Here is an 18057-nt window from a genome sequence, read left to right as displayed (position 1 = left end):
GAACCTGGTCAATTTTAGGTACTTACTTGGTTTTGTTCCTTCTGATTTCTTGTGTGTCGGCTGGTTCCCACAAACTACAAGATGAGATCTTCACTTTCAGATTACGTTCAGGTAGTTATATCTGCCGTTTGCATCTTGGTTTAAAGCAGTGATGCTCATTTCGGTTTTGTGTCATGTAGTAGTGAAAACTTCTGTACTTTGGATTCATAGGTTGCAGTCTTTTAAGTCATGTAAAAAAAAATTAAGCTTTTAAACTCACTACTCTTTTCAAGTTATTTTATTTTGTTAAAAACTTGTCATATAATTTAGCAGTCAAGTCACCTAGATTTCCTTTGTTCAGTCTGTCTAATGATCGCATCTGTTATCCACTAGGGCTTTTTTGAAGGTATGGAGTTGCACACAGTTAAAGCTGGAAAAATAACTTGTACCTGCAAGACCATCATCATGCATATCATGGTGGGAATTCCTTTCAAATGATTCCTAAGAGCTACTTTCTAATATTATCCTCAAAATAAAAATTACTGTGTGATAACTGAAGATGGTGACTTATTTCCCACTCTCTGTATGCAACTTGTTGAATACACACCTTGGTTGGCTTTTTGAAGTTCTTCATTAAGTGACAAGCTGGATGTTATGTGGACATGTGTATTCCTGCCTTTTGCATTTTGTAGGCCAAGTTTATTTCTTGTATATGTAAATAAAGGATAAAACTGGGACTAAGTCATCTGAAGAGGATTCAGGAAAAAAAGTTGACAAATCAATAGAATCTTCTGATAGAGATGCAAAATCTGTAATTTAAATTTCAGAAATTTGATAACAAAGTTGTATTTATGTTTCTTGGGGTACCAAGAAATTAATCTGTCTAGTACATACAGATATTTCCACTAAAATTGGTCCTTTTTTGTCTCAGTTGCTTCGAAAAGGAGTTGGATGTTGAAATGTTTTTTTAGGAACAAGATGAGGAAACACTTCCTGGGAGCAGGTGGATTTCTGAAAAGTACTTTGTAATTTTGAAATTTTACTGGTATGAAAACTGAGACACAATGAAGCAACATATGTATAACAGGTGGTCTAATCCATGTAGATGCTCTGCATAAATTAGTGGTTTAAAACTGAGCTTTTACTGATTAATAAGGAATCTTTTTTGTTACTGCTGTCTTGTAGTACTACAGCCTTGTAGTACTGTAGCTTGAAAGTTAGTACTATGGAGAGGGATGCGAAGAATATAAACTAATTTCTAGTGGAAAGGCTGGCATTACACGAGTTTCTTTTTCTTGAAACTGATGACATTTTCTTTCCTCTTAGCTGACGCAGTTAATTGGAATAATTTTCACTTTGCCATACTCTTGATCAAGTAAATGAGAAAAACCTCCTTGGCGATGATAAAAATCATTCTAGTATACTAAGATATCTCTGCAGTTTTTTCTGTGTTCCGTGAGGACTTTTCATCATAACAATTTAGGTAACTGTCCAATAGTTGTCTTAATTTGTAGATGCTTGATACCGATGTAATACTTACATAAATTGCATTTTCTGTTGTGAAGTGGAAGTGGCCACTGGGACTGGGGAGAATCTTTGTGTGGTGCTGGTCTACATGAATGTGTGATATGCGAAGTACTGATAAGAATTTGAGAAAGCTAAAGAAAACCAGGATAGGTTTGGTAAAGCTTAATTTTTCGGGGGCAGAAAATAGAGTGTTATGGTAAGGGGCTTTATTCTTTTCTACTATTAGGTTTTAGCAAATGTGTGTATCTTAAAGGGATAATTTAAAAGTAAGACTTGGGACCACAGAAAATAAACCTGTGAAGGAATATAGTATTTTTCAGCAGATAACTGTTTTCTGATTTACATTGTTTCTTGTACTGGGATTCAGCTTCAGTATCACTGAAACTTCAGAATAGATCTGGCTTTTAACTTGTAACAAGAATAGGTACAGATAAACACTGTTGTACTGTTTTGTTGTAATTAGAGCTTGATTGTCTGGGGTTTTGTTAATTTAATGCTCAAACTGGCTTTTTAATGTCATTGGTATAAGTGATTAGGCAACATATGTTCTAGAAGAAACTGCAGCTCAAAGTTTACGAAGTCAGACAGTTGGGTTGGCTCCCTGTACTGTATGGTATTTGGCCAAAAGGCAAAATTATGGGAGTGGATTATAAACCAATTCTTAGATTATGAAGGGACAACCTTAGTTCGAATAAAGCAATCTTTGTGCCTTGTGTGCTTGGGGCTCTAAACCTGTCTTTATGCAGGTTCGTTTCAGTAGAAACTAGCTAAAGAACAAAAAGGTTGAGTTTTATGTTTCTCTATCTGTGTGGTGCAAGCTGTCAAACAGCAATCGGGAGTGAAGAGAATCTCCATTTTGAGGCCATCTGTGTAGGTTCTTTTGTCTGAACCTGACAAGAGGTCATGGCAGATGGTGGGGTCACAAAGTCTGGCTTCTCGAGCTTGAGAAAATGTGTTCATAAAGCTGGAAGAATACCAACTGTTCGTACTGGCTGGAGAGCATTGTGGCAAAGGACTGCAATGGTTTATAGCCAATACCTTCTGGATCGCTAAGCCTGACAGCAAATAACTTGTCAAAGATGAAACTAGTTTGCTTATCTGTAAATGGGTTAAAGCTGCTTAGCAAATGTGTTCTTAACTATGTTTTATTTGAGTAAATTACTTGTAAAGCCTCTTGAAGCAAGAGAGGGAGGTCAAACTGCATCATGAATTTTGGCGAGAGCTCCAGATGATGTATTTGGAGAGTTTGTATGGAAGGAGGAGGAAGGTGGAAAAAGAAGAGGCACATAGATCGTAATTTTCAGACATGATGCAGGGGTTCAGTATTTGCTCTTTACCAAGACCAGCATAGCTTTATGGCTTTTCTGTGGCTCTTCTTTGGGTTTCAGGATTGCTGCACAGATCCGGTAGCCTCTTTACCCAGGGTGTGAATATATTCCTCTCTCTAGTGTCCTCTCTGAAGGCAGAGAAAAACACTTCTTATTTTCTCAGATATTTTGTTGTGAAACTAAAACAAGTTTTCATGGTAGAATTGTGTGGTGTTCATGTGCTGGAGTGGCTGCTTAATTATGGCTATGATAAATTGAGGCACTAAGGAAGATCAATACAACTCATTCAAAAGGGAATGGAGAACACATCTAAGTTGAATAAAATGTTTTACCACTAACTCTAATAACAGTTTAATTGATGTGATGTGTGAATAAACCAAGACATCTATACAAACATCCTAGAATTTAAAATTATTCTGGATTGCCCAAAACAATAATGCAGTGATGGTAGAGCTCCCTATTAGCTATGCACACTACTGAAACAATTTTTGTCAGTTTTCTAGAAGGGAGGTGAAGATACTGGCTGTTCTCGAACTTTGTGTAGGTTAGAATACGGAGGAGATTGCATGAATTGCACCTGGCTTTTGTAGTTGGTGAGTTCTACTGAAAATGGTTGTGACTCATGTTTAGTAACTAGTTCAGGTGTCTTCCAAAAGATTTTGCTGAATTGATTCCACACTTGAAAGTGTGAACAGTTCTTCCTCTCTTATACATCCAAGTGCAATTCAGATGTCTTTTGTAGTTCATTCTTTAACAGCTAGTACTACTTATAAAGTACTTTCAAAGTACTTAAAAGCTTTGTGAAGTTAATTCTGTCTTTAAAATGATTTGTGCTGCCAGCATTGATTTGTAACTTGTTTTCTTCTGTTTCCTGTAAGACTTCTGGAAGCTTTGATTTAAAAAAGAAATTGCTTTTAGTATTTTTCAGTATACCAAAATGTTTGTCTTTTCCTGGAATTATAATATTATAATTCTAATTACATAGGATTAATAAAAAAGCCTGAAAATATTATTAAGATTAGTTTGAACTGGAATGTTTTTTCTTGGATGTTTCCTAAAAGTACTTAATGTTTGCTGTGTATGTGCATTTCGTAGTATTTCCTACTTTCTACCAAGATCTTTGCATGTCTGCAGTGATGGAATTAGAAGCTCTCTCTGTTCTTGGAGGCTAAAGAGACGATGGAGAGAATTAATTCACTTCCAGTTTTTAGAGTCAATCTGCATTAGATGCAAATGATTGCATGGTTTTAATTACAAGACTTTAGTAATGGCATGACATGCTTCTCTAGCACATTAATATAGTTAGGCCTCTATGTAAGTTGGCCCTTTATATATAAGATTACATCTCTGACTAATCCAAGCAATGTACATTTTTACTATGCATACAGAACCTGACTATTGTGGTGACTGATTTTATCAAAAAGCAAAAAAAAAAAAAAATCTGTCCTCTGAAGATGCAGGGTTTCAGCTAGAGAGGTAACTGAAAATACATTTTAACTAAGATATTCTATTAACTTTCTTACAGGATGTTCATTTTAAAGATTCTGTGAACATGAAAAGGGATATCTTATGGTTTTACGGAATATAAAGCAATATTGTCTGACATGACGGCAAAAAATGTAAGTATAATTCTACAACTTGTATTACTTTTTATATTGGCACTTCTGGCTTTCAGAATTTGAAGGTCTTTGATTTCTTGTATTTGTCCATATAAGAAATCAAACACAAAGAACTTCAAATTCAAAAATCTTGTCTGATTTTTGTGTACCACAAATATGTTCCCCATCATCTTCTGCAGTATTTTGATAAATTTAAACTGGTTAGAAGCTCTTTAAGGATGTGGAGTTTATTCAGCTATAGGTCAGGTTGGTAACTGGGGCAATGCTTTATGCTGTTTCCGTATTGATCCTTATGGGTCCCTTCCAACTTGAGATATACTGTGATTCCTCTAACATTGTTTCAAACTTATCAGAGCACTTTGCATTTTGTTGTAGCATCTCACCTTTGCATCACAGTAAAATCCTTCTACTGAGTCTGAGTCTCAAAACTCAAGAAAGAACAGAAAGACAGCATAGTTCCTTACTCGTGTTGGTACGCTCTTGGTTTCTAGAAGGCTGAGGGTCTTCCTGTTTCTTCATCTGCCCCTTTAACAAGCCTGTAGTGTGGTGTCTAGAGGCTTTATATGTGACTTCTCTATCCTTAGTTATGAGGAAGCTTATGAAATGTCTAACATCCTGACATTAATTTTCTGCCTAATTAGCTGTGCTTCCTGAGGTACACAATTTGTATAGAGAACAGTTTGGATTAAGCTTGGTGGTCAGTGAGTTGAGTGTGACTTTGAGCCCTGGGCCCAAAGTTGACTGCCTTTGATAGGGCATCCTGCAGTCTAATTAAATCTCAATAGGTTTAAGAAGCAACATGACTAACAAAGTACCCCACAGTAAAATTGTGGGTAGCCCTAGGATGGCTGGCTGTTCAGTAACTGCAAAAGCTTTTGTGCCTATTTGGTTAGATTGATGCCAAGGGCATAGTTTGGCTAAATTAATTCTCAAGTCTTTGAAATTTCTTTTCTGTTGGCTTTATTAATAATTGCATTTGATATGTAGGTCCAGGTAAGGCTTTCAGAAGTCTTATGTCTGACTGTTTGATTCAAGCTGACCAAGCCAGAAAATAAATTGATGTGTATATGCAAAACCCTTTGACTTCTTTATTTCATAAGCTGTATTCAACTGTAGTATAAATAGGTGATTCTACGGATGTCTGTGGAGCAGCTGCACAAATCCAAATCGTATGTAGTTTTGACCTTTTGTTCAGTGCAGTCAAAGGATAAATACCAATGCCAATAACATCCATGGAGTGTTGTGTGATAGAGTCATAGAGTGACGTAAGTTAGAAGGGACCTCAGGAGGCCATCTACTGTGGTGCTTTGCATAAAGCTCTTTGATACTTGAATTCAGAAACCAGTTACTTGGTGCTTTGTTCAGGACTGCTCAGGGCTTTGGGTTTTGAAAACCTCTGAGGATAGGCACATGCCATTCAGTCTGGGCAACCTACTCTTGTGCTGAGTATAGAAATATGGTTTTTTGTTGTTCACTTTAACACAAGGCTATAGTTATTTTATAGAATAAATATTTTATTGTTTTGAAATTTTGCATATTAAACTATGCAAATCTAGCTATTTAGCTAATGTCTGTGGGTTTATTTTTAAAAAATCAGTTACTGTGTTGCAAATGAGTAGAACTCAGTTTCCACGTTTGTTAAATATACCTGTTCAAAGGATTTGCAAAATAAATGTGTAAAAACAAGGATGGTCATATGCTTTCTGTCCTTAGTTGTAGCACTTCTTTAGGATTTCGCAACTTTTGTTACTCAGAACTGTACACTTGGGCCAACAGTGTCAGCTCTAGTGTTTTCTATCGCTATTAGAAGGCCCAAAAATGCTTCTGAATTTGCAGAGTTCCAGGGTTTAGCATATGGCTATGGGTTTCTGCAGTCTGAAACCTGTTTCAAATGTAAGGTTAGTGTTTGTCTGTTATGCTATCTGAAACATTTTAATGATGTGCAGAGTGAGTTGAGGGAAAGCTTCTCTGCAGAAGTATTTCCATTTTTTTGCTTCCTATTGAAGCGTCAAGGAAAGGGAACTTTAAAGTGCTGGAATTTGGACATCTGGGAAACTCTAAAGGGCCCATATTTTTCATCAGACATGCACACCTCAAGAAACTGTCACGTCTGTGGTCTGAAATCACTGCCCCTCAACTGGGATGCAGTAGTCTACGGATGTTTGTGCTCCTGATGCATCGCAAAAGCGAAGTGCTGTGAGTTTAGGCTAAAATGTCTTTGCATCTCACATCCATAAGCTGTGTTGAGCAACGTTGTCTCCAAGAAAGCTTGCACTTCAAGCGCATAGCAAAAATGTTTCCATAGATTGAACGTTTATGTAAGATGAATAACGTTCGCCATCGCTGTTTTTCCTTGCTAATTTTTGAGTACATGATGGGAGAATTATCAAGACTGGGCTCACTGCTTGCTTTCTGTAAATGCAGGGCACTTTCTAGTATCTGCTTGTGGAATATCGCTTATGGGTAATTTGGCCTTCCTTAGAAAATAAATCCAACCAAAACCAGCTATGAATAATAAAATGTTGAACAAAAGTTACAGATTCTCTTGGAGATGAGATGTTTACATGCTTACCAAACACATTGTACCCAGATGTAATTTAAATCACCCTGTCATAATGGGTTGTTTCATTCTTTGCTTATATCGTAACATGTATTTTTCTTGCCTGTTTTGCACTTCCGTTCCCATCTTTTCTTCAGGTAAGAAGACACCAAAACAGTATTTAGAAAGAGGAAAAATGAGTAAATACTCATGGTAACTTATTTTTAGGACAAAGTAAATAATATCACTCGAGCAGATTATTTGAATAAGACTGTTAGTTTTGATTGTCTGATCTGAATTTATATACTCATGCTTGTGAAGTTATTTGTCACCGCTTCTCCGAGGGTGGTTGTCTTGTCATAGATGAGGTCAGTTAAATGGCTGTAATAGCTCTCCTTTCACACGTCAATGTGGCAGAAAACAGTTTAACTGCTTGAGTTGATCAAGAGGGCCTTATACAAGCCCTAACACCTATCTTACACAGGAAACTCTTGAAAAACAATGTAAAGGACACTAGTTGTTCTGCAGTGATAGTCCACGCAGATTTCTTTTAGTTTATGGTGAGAGTGCCCTTTTTTGATCCTGAGTTGTTTCTGTAAGTGATGCTACTACACTATGTCTACAAATGAGTCTGTTAGGGCTTGCGGGTATAAGAAAACACCGGTTAGTGGATTCCCTACCCATTTATAACTTCTGCATGCTATAACCTGGATTAATTCTAGGGCAGAGAGAACAAAATCTTTTCATGTTAATTGGAAAGTTAATTTCTGTAAGGAAATGGAAGGATTGCAGGTGGAGACTTGCTACCTGAACAGTATGTCAAGCAATGGAGAAGGCTGATAAGCTACAAGAGCAGCTCGTTGACGGTTTGCCCCATCCAAGACTCTCGTTGTGATTCTTTTTTTCTTTCCCCTTATCCCATTTGGAAACTTCTTAGTCACCTGCCAGGAGAGGGGAAAAAACTTGATGAAAATATTTATTAGGATGCAAAAGCCTGCAAAGTGCTTATTTCATCTTTCTTCATGGCTGGATTCATCTTGCTGCAGATGCACAGAAGCAAGAGTCCAGCTCCTGCCATACCCAGTAATCCAGACACTCTGGGACAGTGTTATAAAGCAGAAATATCAGGCGAGCCTTACAAGAAGTAATAAATGATACCTATGTAAGCATTGGATTGTTGGCTGGTTTCAGCTTAGGAGTGGTTAAATGACAAGATTCCCCGAAGTTGTGGGTGGTACAGTCTCCAGCTAACAACATGGCCTGGAACCTTTGTGACATCAAAATGCAATACTATAAAGTTCTCGTTCTGCTGCAGTATTGTAATATTGCATCACACTTTGCTTCTTCTGAGGACTTAGTTATGATAATTTTTCTGTTAGATTAACAAATCCCTTTAGATCTGCTGCACTTCTCATTTAAGTTCTCATGAAATTCAAGTTTGTTTTCAAGCTCTTCTAAATTTAGATACAAAGATTATAAAATTGAGAGAAGTTATCCTGTTCATTGGATGCCTTTTATAAATTGTGTTACTGGGACCATCATAATGAAAATACATATTTCTATACAAACTCAAATTTTGATGTAATTTTATATCATTTGGACCACTGAAGTACAGGATACACACACAAAAAAGGACTCAAGTACTTTGTTATACTTCCTTATATACTGAACCAGTTAAATAATCTAAATCTTTCAGAGAATTAAATGTAAATGTTTGAATTTTCTTAATGGCTGGAGAGTCATCTTGGGCTGACGGTGCATATGTATATCATCTTCAGTGTTTAACTGAAGCACCAATATGAATCAATAGGGAAATGTACAGTTGTAAATCTAGCGCTAAAGGTTCAATTGTGAACAAATTGCAGTGCTGTCTTTGAAGGTGTTCATGGGAATCCTAATTCATACCCTTTCTCTTGGAACAAGTTAAGGCCCTTATATCTAATACCTGATATTTATCCCTGTGGCTCCCTGTTCATTCTCTGAATTAAAATTTTCCCCTATTTGTGTTTCTCCATTTCTTGCAGAGGCAGGGGTCCTAGGGAGAAGCTGGTACTGTTATTTATTGTGCAAAGGCAGCAGTAGTATGATCCAAGAGTGCTGGCTCTTCATCTTGACTTTGCAGTCATAATGCCCTTTCAATGCTATATGCTATGCAATTTACTCCCCTTTCTGACCTCTATTTTAAAGATCTCCTCAAGAATACATTTTTAGTGTAAGGAACCCTAACATGAGCATTCCTTTCTGCCCAAGCATTCGGGGGAAGAATATAGAATGCTGCTGTTTTCTGTACGGACCTGCTACCAAAAAGCGATAGGAGACGTTTTGTGTTTGTTTTCATGTCTTCCTGCTCTTTCCCCTGCTCAAATCCAGGCGTTCCTGTTCGGTCCTCCCCAGCCCTGCTGCATTGCCTCTGCACCGCTGCCACCTGCGGGGGAAAAAGGGAAAACGGGGAGGAAAAAATGAGGCAGACTTGCTCTGTTGCAAAAGCAACTTGTGCTGATACTGTAGCCTGCAATGACCAAAGCACTTCTTTGCCCATTGGAAATAGTATATGACCATCTAGTTGTGTGTGATAGGAAAGAGGAAGTCTGATACAGACAACACTTGAGATAAATTGATGAACTATATTGAACATCTCTATGGGCTTGTTTACGGAAGCACGTAACTTCGCTCATTTAGATTATTTCATGATCAGGGCAGGGCAGCAACAATTAATGTTTGTATGTTGCTTCTGATGGTGAAAACAATCTCAATAAAAGTAGTTTCAAAAGCATCTGTCACAATGCTGTGTGCAGATTTTCCCCTTCAAAAACTACTTGCCAAACACAAGCTCTCTAGCGGAACCAAGTGACTGAATGCTTGTAATAGGTACTTTTTGTTCTTGTGTAGTCTATTTTAGTGTTATGTTGCTAACATTTAATTTGCCTGCAGTCAAATGATTCTCTAATTTCATATGATTAAAATTCTATGAGTGGCCCTAGCATATGTTCCATTATTATTCCATATTTCTGTAAAATAAAGCAAATATTTGATCCTTGATTGTATGATTGGTTTTTCTTAACTTGGATACCTGAACCCTTTGTCCCAATTGTTTACAAAGTACTCAAATTTTATAATATTTTCAAAAGAGATTTTGTAGTATTTATTTTAATTGCCTACTGCTCCAATGGAGCTCAGTCAGTGCTTATCACAGCTTCTGTCTTGGAAGCAAACCAAAATGCTTTGTTGGGCAGGGGTTACTAAGGTGGTGCAAGCATAATGCTCTGAAACTGCAGAATGCCTTATCATCGCTTGCTGTTGCTGGGCCCATCCCTTGTTAGCTGGGATCTGAGGGACTTTCCATCTCTTCTCTCCCTTATCCAGGAGCAGTGATCTTGCATTTTTCTATACAAACTCCACCTTTCTATGCTTTGTGTACATGCCAAAATCTGAGGTGCACTGTTCTGTTTATAAGTTAAATTCCCCATGTCTCTGGTAATTGACCCTCAGTGTAAATCAGTTTATCTCTGAAGCCTAGGGAATGTATTTAAAATGCATCAAGAGTCACACCTCCTCAGACCTGTAGACCGTGTAGCTTAGCACTGACAGTACTGGACATCAGGCAGATTTCTGCTGTGCTATTGGTGGCAGTTGCTCTGTCTGACTTGGAGGGGCCAGTGACTTACACCGCAACAGCCAGAATGTGCTGCTTGCGTCATGTATAGTACAGTATCAGAATATTCAGGGGTTTTTTTATGTAAGAACTTAAAAATTAGAGTTTGTCTTCATATATACACAGTAAATGTCTTGGATTCTTTGCTTTGAATCTCATGCTCTTGTTAGACTGCTATCCATAGGATTATGATGTTTCAGAAATGCAGAGCAGATTACTTTCATAATACTGCTAGTTGTGTACTAGAAAACATAGAAAGGTTTATCATATTTTAAGACTTCAAAAATGTTTTGTTCAGGTTGGTGTGACTTCCACAAATGGAGACTTGAAAGGATTTATAGATCAGAACCAGAGTCCAACAAAAGGTAAGAGAATTCTATTTGTATACATAGAAAAGGAGGATACGTTAAGACTTACTTCTCTCTTATGTTTACTAAATCAGTATTATTGCTGATTTCACTGCATATGGTTGGTTCGGTTTTGGGAGACTCAGAACTTAGATGTTCAAAATGTATTTCGTACACCTGCACTGGTAGACGTTTTGTTACTGACATGCAAGTGTTGCTGGTCTTCAGGTTTTCAGAGGGAAAAGGAGACTGTAGTAAAAATAATTAGAGGATAAAATAAGCCCTTTTTTTCTTTCCTTGATGGTGAATAATGTGCTGAATTTCCTGATTTCCACCCCACCTTTAAACTTCCCAGACTCTTTTGTTGTCCAAATGGGAGAGAAGGTTAAGCCAGACTTCATGGTCAGTGATATCTTGTGGTACTTTTATAAGCATTCTGGATAATTTACAATAATAATTATATTTTGTCATATCCTGTTCATCTTGGCATTTCTAGATTAATCACTTTTGACTAAACGAGTGTGGTGGCAGTCAGAACAGCTATAGGATTCCAATAAAATAAAACTGCAGCCCCTTATCAGTATTACAAAACTTGAGGAGTTACAATTCAGGAAATGCTTCAATCAACCTTTCTGAGGAAATACAGATTTGCTGTTATCCACTGCAATAAACAAATGCATCTACCAGCTGGAGGAATGATTTTTGGCTCATTATGACAGTTTAAGTGCATCAGACTTCGGAGTCTGAAAAAATGAGAGACACTAAACAGACAAGGTCTAGAGCTACAGTATCTTCCTAGTTTTCTTGACTATGCAGAACATTACAGATTCATTTTAGGCCTTTAAGAATTAATTTATTGTGCATTGGTGAGATAATTGCCCTTTGTGTTTCATTATTTTGTGATTGTGTCATGATACTACAGAAAAAGACTAAAATACATGCAACGTTTTCAAATAATTTCTGAGGCAAGCTATTGATTTGTTCAGAGAATAACTGACTTGAATAACTTTATGAAGTATAGAACATTACTGTTAGTAGTAATATCTCAGTCATCCTGGTCCCAGTCTTTATTAGATTTTCCTTCTGGGATGATAGATGTATTATTTACCTCCATTCTTCTGTATTTTCTAAAATGTTATGCTCTAATTATTTTCATTTTTTTTTTAACCTTGAGGTATAATTAAAAATCACTGACATCTCTGTTGAAGTATAACCTCTTGTTCACACTGGCTTGGAGAATCAGATATTCTCAAAATATTTCATCAAAAATATTTAATCAGAAGCTGGAAAAACTTGAATGCCAGTGCCTAAGCTGTCTCCTCCTTTCAGTCTGAAGTATCCGTTACTTCTTCTGGCATGTTTACTGTTGAACTCTGCAAATTGAGGGGAGAAGAAACTCCAAACAGGCATTCAGATCCACTCTCTCTTAACACAACTTTGTGAACTTCCCAATTAATACAGTTTTTATTGTTTTATCCGGCATTGAAGTTCATAATGTGCCTTCACAGTATTCTTAGACTGAAGCATGATGAATTTATATGTTCAAGAGTGAGAGAGGCCCTTTGCTCAAATAAGGATCTTTTGAAAGCATCAGATTCCAAGTGCTAAAAATTTATGTTTAGAAAAGTTGCATTTAGTTTAATTTTTTTTGTTCCAAAAAGATAATTATTTGTGGTGTGCGTTTACTTGTTTGCTTCTAGTACAAACTTACTAATTTCGTACCAATATCACATTAAAGGAACACCATTCAGATTCCAGTGCTAAGCCATGAGCACATAGAAAATTCCTTGCAAATTTTTTGTCTTCCCTTTTTTTTTTTTTATGAACTCTAATCTTTTATTATACTATGAAATCTATTGTGTAATCCTGGTTTCACTGGGTTTAATTTTGAAAAATGCTGGACTGTTCTAGGTAAACCCACAGCTCTGCCACTTTGCCTAATAAGAGTGGACTGCAGCCTGGATCTTTGAGGATGCTGTTTCAAATTTCAAGACAATGTCTTGACATACTTAATGAATCAGCTATTGCTCTTTATGTACTCATAGAGCTGCAGTCTCATTCTGTAGCATTAGCACCAGTATATATAGTTAGCTAGGGGAAGTTTTCTGGCTTTTCAACACTAAAAATGCATAATCAAAATAGCTCACTTGACCTTTGTGCTCTAAAATTACTTTTTCTGCTTTTTTTTCTGGTCAGAGGCTTACCTTTCAGAATCTCATTCTCCCCAAGTTTCTCCCCTGGACCATCTGAAGCAGTTACTCTGTTGCTGCTGTTCCAGCGTGGGTTTGATCAGGCTCCATTTATCTTTCCCACCATGACCTGTAGTGTCCATACACAACCTCTGGATATTTTCCAGGTTTATTTTGCTACAGGAGAAGCTAATGCTCACAGACTGCTTAGGTATTGCAATCTAATCTGTAAGTCTTAAAGTACATGCTGTGTCACTTCTGATGATTTTTAAATCTGAATTACTGTTCCTAAGTAGGTTGGCAGGTTGTTTGGTTTATTTGGGTGTTCAGTTTTCTTATTGCTTGCTTGTTTCCTGTGCTTGGTAGTGAATACTATGGTCTTGCTGTAGTTTTTTTGATGCAGGCTTTTTAGAATACTTACAGTATTTTTTTTATTCCTTGTATAGATAATGACTGGGAAAAAGAAGCATTTCTGGCACCTGGTGTATCTAAATGCAATACAAATTTACTAAGGAATTTCATCTTTTAAATGTGATGATTGTAGAATCAGAGCACATACCTCCACATTTGTAATCCTTATGAAAAGACTTGCTGCCTAATTTTGAAGGGAGCTAGATTTTTCTTTCTAGGTGTGCATAGAAGAAATTCGCAGTGCTCAGCAGAGCATTAACTCAGAATGTTGTTCACTTTGTTTAGTGAACAATTCCCGTTCAACAGCCAATTTACTTTCCTACATGTTTTGCACATAGGCAACAGGCTTTTTTGGCTAAAGGATCTCCATTTGGAGCTTCTTTCTCCTCTTCTTGAAATGAATACTCAGTGGATCTGAAAGGGAATGCCACGTGCGGATGGCTCTTGACTAATGGCCAGGGTACTTGTCTAATGCCAGGGACCGCTTGTTCCAAGGCATTTGGTAAAATATTTTAAGTAGTCCACGCAGCACAGTCTGGGTATCTCCTTTCTGAAAGTCATTTTCACTCGTGTTTTCACTCAGTCTTTCACGTAATAGATTCTTATTGTAACAGTCAAAACTGTTCAGCTGTGGCAAACTGGGCTGACTGTGCTTCATTTCCTTATCTGAAAATGCCTGGCAGACTAGCGATTAAAACTATTCCTGTAGGAGACCTGCATTTTAATTCTCCCAGGCAGAAGAAATTGGCCCTGGTTCTCGTTCTTTAGTGAATGAATACTCTTCGGTTACTGAATGCAGAAGGGATGTTCCTCGCAGGTTTTGGAGACTGGAGTCTGTGCTTAGCCTTGGGGAGAGACCTGTACAGATGTGTTGGGTATTCTACTAGTGTTTTATCATGGATTGTGCCCGTTGGGAGAAACTCCTGGTATGGTCCATGCTAACAAGAACGACACACTCCTGGTTGTAGGCAGAACTTTGGTGCCTAATGAAGTTAGTTGACAACAACTAAGGTACTCCATTATTTAGGCAAAATCCTGGTTTAAGTGGCAAAATGTCTTTGTGGAGTTGGCCCATTAAAATAGATTATTAAGTATAATATTAAATTATTATTATTAAGTTAAAATTATTAAGTATAATATTTCAAGTTAGTTCTCGAACAGGTACAATTAGGTTTGTAAGTGAGTTGTATAGTGACAGTTCAGTTACAGTTTTTGGGTGATTGTTTCAAGCTGTGAATGAATTAAATCAGACATACTGTAGAGTTCATGTTTGAAAAGTCGCATGTGTAAGCAGGAGAATTTAAAATTTAATCTGTTTGGGAGACATTCCCAGTCAGTAAATTAAACACTTCCAGTCTTGTAATCCTGTTCATAGAGATTATAAAAATGGAAAATCAAATCTGCTGATTCCAGGCAGAGGGCACACCTGTATTACCACTTGGTCACTTGTCCCATAGAGCCACTTCACCTGCCCTCGGTGCATCCCTTGGATGTCTGCGGCTTTGAGGGCTCCCTTCTAGTTTGAGGAGTAGTCCTAAGGCTACCTGAGCCACTGAGTGTCAGAGGTGCCTAGGTATGAAGCTCTGTAATAAAATCAAGGTTTGCAATCAGGTAGTCAAGGAGCTTCTCAGCTGTAAATTCAACGAGATGTGGTGCCACCAGGTAAGCACCCTAATTGAACACACCTGAAGTGCGTTAATTCGTTACCTTCTGCAGTGACAGGTGAAGGGACAGCGTGTCCTGAATATTCCTTGGAACAAAACAAGATATGCAGAGAACTCCGATTCGAAAGCACCTGCAGATGTGAAAGGCTCATGCTTGCCCTGTGGAGATGGAGCCGGGTGGCCCTGGGCGAGGGGCCATTGCTGGTCACCCTGCATGGGGGCAGGGGGGGACCTGGCCCTGCTCCAGCAAAGCAGTCTGTCCGTGAGGCAAACCAGCGGTGGGTTTGGGGTTTGTGTCTTTGCTTTGCCCCCAAGAGACACTGGCCGTTCTTCCATCAGGACTCTGTAGCCTCAGCAAAATCTCTTCCAACTCCTTCAGTTTCCAGGCGCCCCCTTGGCCGTACCGCTGTGTGGGACCGCCTGAATTAACATTGACGGTGTAAATTTGGGAATATCCCTGTGGATGACAGTCTGCACCGGTGGACAGGACAGCCTTTGTTAAGGCAGGTTTGATGCCGCGGCCCGCTCCGGCCGCCCCGGGCCCGCCGCGCCTGTGCCATTGCTGCTGCCCCCGGGTGACAAGGGGGGGCCGCCATCGCCGCCCAGGAGCCCCGCTCTCGGCCTGCCTGGTTTAAGCTTAACGCCGTGGTACTCCGGGGGGGCGGGGGCCACCCGGCGCCGCCGTCCGAGGCCGGGAGGGGAGCGCAGGGTCCGAGCCCCTGACTGAAGGCGAGCGGCGGGAGCGGAGCGCCAGTGGTGTGACAGGGAGCGGCACTGGGAATGGCCAGGATGAGGGGCCACAGAGTGGCCTGCTGCTGTCCGGGGGGACCCCAGCGGGCTGGGGAGAGCCATGGCGGGGGAAACGGCCCCTGCACCAGTACAGGCTCCAGAAAGGGGCCTGGGGCTGCTGGTGAGGAGCAAGGTGACCATGAGCCAGCCACGGGCCCTGCCAGGAGGAAGGGTAATGGTGTCCCGGGCAGTACGGGGAGGGGAGGTGACAGCAGGTCCCCTCCACTCGGCCCTGGTGAGGCCACTGCTGGAGTGCTGGGTCCAGTTATGGGACTCCTCAGTGCAAGAGGGACACAGACATAGTGGAGAGGGTACAGCCAAGGGCTGTGGAGATCATCAAGGGACTGCAGCATCTCTCATGCAAGGAAAGGCTCAGAGAGTTGGGACTGTCGTCTGCAGAAGGCTCAGGGGGGAACTTATCAATGTATATAAATACCTGAAGGGAAGGTGCATAGAGGATGGAGCCAGGGACTTTCCAGTGGTGCCCAGTGGCAGGACCAGAGGCGTGGGCACTGACTGAAACACAGGAGGTTCCCTCTGAACATCAGGAAACACTTTTTTACTGTGAGGGTGACTAACCACTGGCAGAGGTTGCCCAGAGCAGTTGTGGAGTCTCCATCCTTGGAGATACTCAGAAGTCATCTGGACATGGTCCTGGGCAGCCTGCTCTGACAAGATGACCCCTGGACAACCCTCCCAAGCATCCTGTCATTCTCTCTGAGGATTCTTGTAAGTTTGCTTGTTAAGTACCTATTTTACCAAGAATAGTTAGGTTTAGGGGTTAATGTTTTTCATAAACTTGAGAAGTTGGGATTTGATTGTAATTATTACAGTTTCACCAAAAACAACAGCAAAACCAGTAGAAATGATCAGGAAGTCTTGGTTTGGTGGGAAAAAAAGTCATACCAGACTTTGAGACAGAAAACTCCCAATGAGAGTTTGTTTCCAAAACAAACAAGCTGTCATCTGTAACAAGGTTGTTTCATTCAAAACTCGTAGCTGCTGGTAGGAATGAAGAGGTAATATATCTGATGTAAGTAGAAAAAAAGTCTAGTAAGGATTAACTTTTATTTGATAAGTTGCATTTTTAATGATTTTCCAAGGTCTTGTTTTGGCATGCTTTTAGCTTATTGTAAAAGTACTTGATGTACGTGACCTGCAAGTAAGGGATATTCCGAAAAGTAAATCAGGTCAATTAAATACACAGAGAAGTCACCTAAAGCGCAAGCTTAATTTTCAATAATGTCCTGAAAATTTAAAGAGTTCTAAATTTCTAAGTGCCTGTAAAAGAAATTACAAAAGTTACTGAAACCGTATTTTGTTATCTTTCATGGGGAATACTCTTGCACGTAAAAAATGAGTTCATTTCACAGATTAACTGTTGTGTTTGCTTCCTAAACAAAATCTGTTGGCTGACCCAGTGTGTCTGTATCCGAGTGAAGACACTGGGTACTGAGCCACTTTTTTCTATGACCAGTGAATTGACAGTTACTAGTTAATAGGGTGTGGCAGAAAGAAGCAACAGTTTTCAACTGGTTGACTGAGTGACATATTTGATTCTCATCTCAAAATGTATAATGTAGATCACACTGTCCTTATTTAATACTTTTTTATTACCATATTCTTAAATTCTAAGAATTTACATGGTATTCTCTGTTTATTGCTGTGGAGGGAAAAGGGAGTCCAGCTTTAGACCACCAATCTTGCAACAGTCTCCATGAGGGAGGATCCCTTAATCAGATCAAATTGCAATACAGATTGCTTTCGGTGGGAATCTTAACTTTTAATAGAACTTCACAAGAAACTGTTTAGGTACGTCCTTTTTTATGCAGTATCTAATTTTTACTAAGTCCTGATAGGGCTGGCGTTTCAGAAACTTCGCAGTGCACAGGACTGCCATCTGGCTGTGGTACTGTAATGGAAGCAGTAAGGCAGGTGTCTCTCTTTTCTTTCTTTTTTTTTAATTAGCATATTTACCGTTTTCTGCCTTTCCTTGTGTTGTAATCTTTTGCT

The 18057-nt window shown here is 39.1% G+C and overlaps 1 protein-coding gene across 4 annotated transcripts in view; it reads left to right on the top strand.

The window, feature by feature from the left end:
• TFDP2 (transcription factor Dp-2) overlaps nucleotides 1–18057 on the top strand; it is a 58591-nt gene that overhangs the window by 10620 nt on the left and 29914 nt on the right. For 3 of the 4 annotated variants that reach the window (XM_074592733.1, XM_074592734.1, XM_074592732.1), the window contains exons 2-3: nucleotides 4360–4453; nucleotides 10943–11009. In XM_074592733.1, coding sequence (XP_074448834.1) covers nucleotides 4439–4453; nucleotides 10943–11009 — 82 coding nt within the window. In that variant the 5' untranslated portion in view covers nucleotides 4360–4438. Of the gene's footprint in view, nucleotides 1–1395; nucleotides 1463–4359; nucleotides 4454–10942; nucleotides 11010–18057 lie in introns of those variants that run through there. The other variant, XM_074592731.1, reaches the window with a different exon arrangement.

Source organism: Larus michahellis, chromosome 6, assembly GCF_964199755.1.
Source record: "Larus michahellis chromosome 6, bLarMic1.1, whole genome shotgun sequence".
Taxonomy (NCBI): domain Eukaryota; kingdom Metazoa; phylum Chordata; class Aves; order Charadriiformes; family Laridae; genus Larus; species Larus michahellis.
This window is presented reverse-complemented; position numbering and strand designations above follow the sequence as displayed.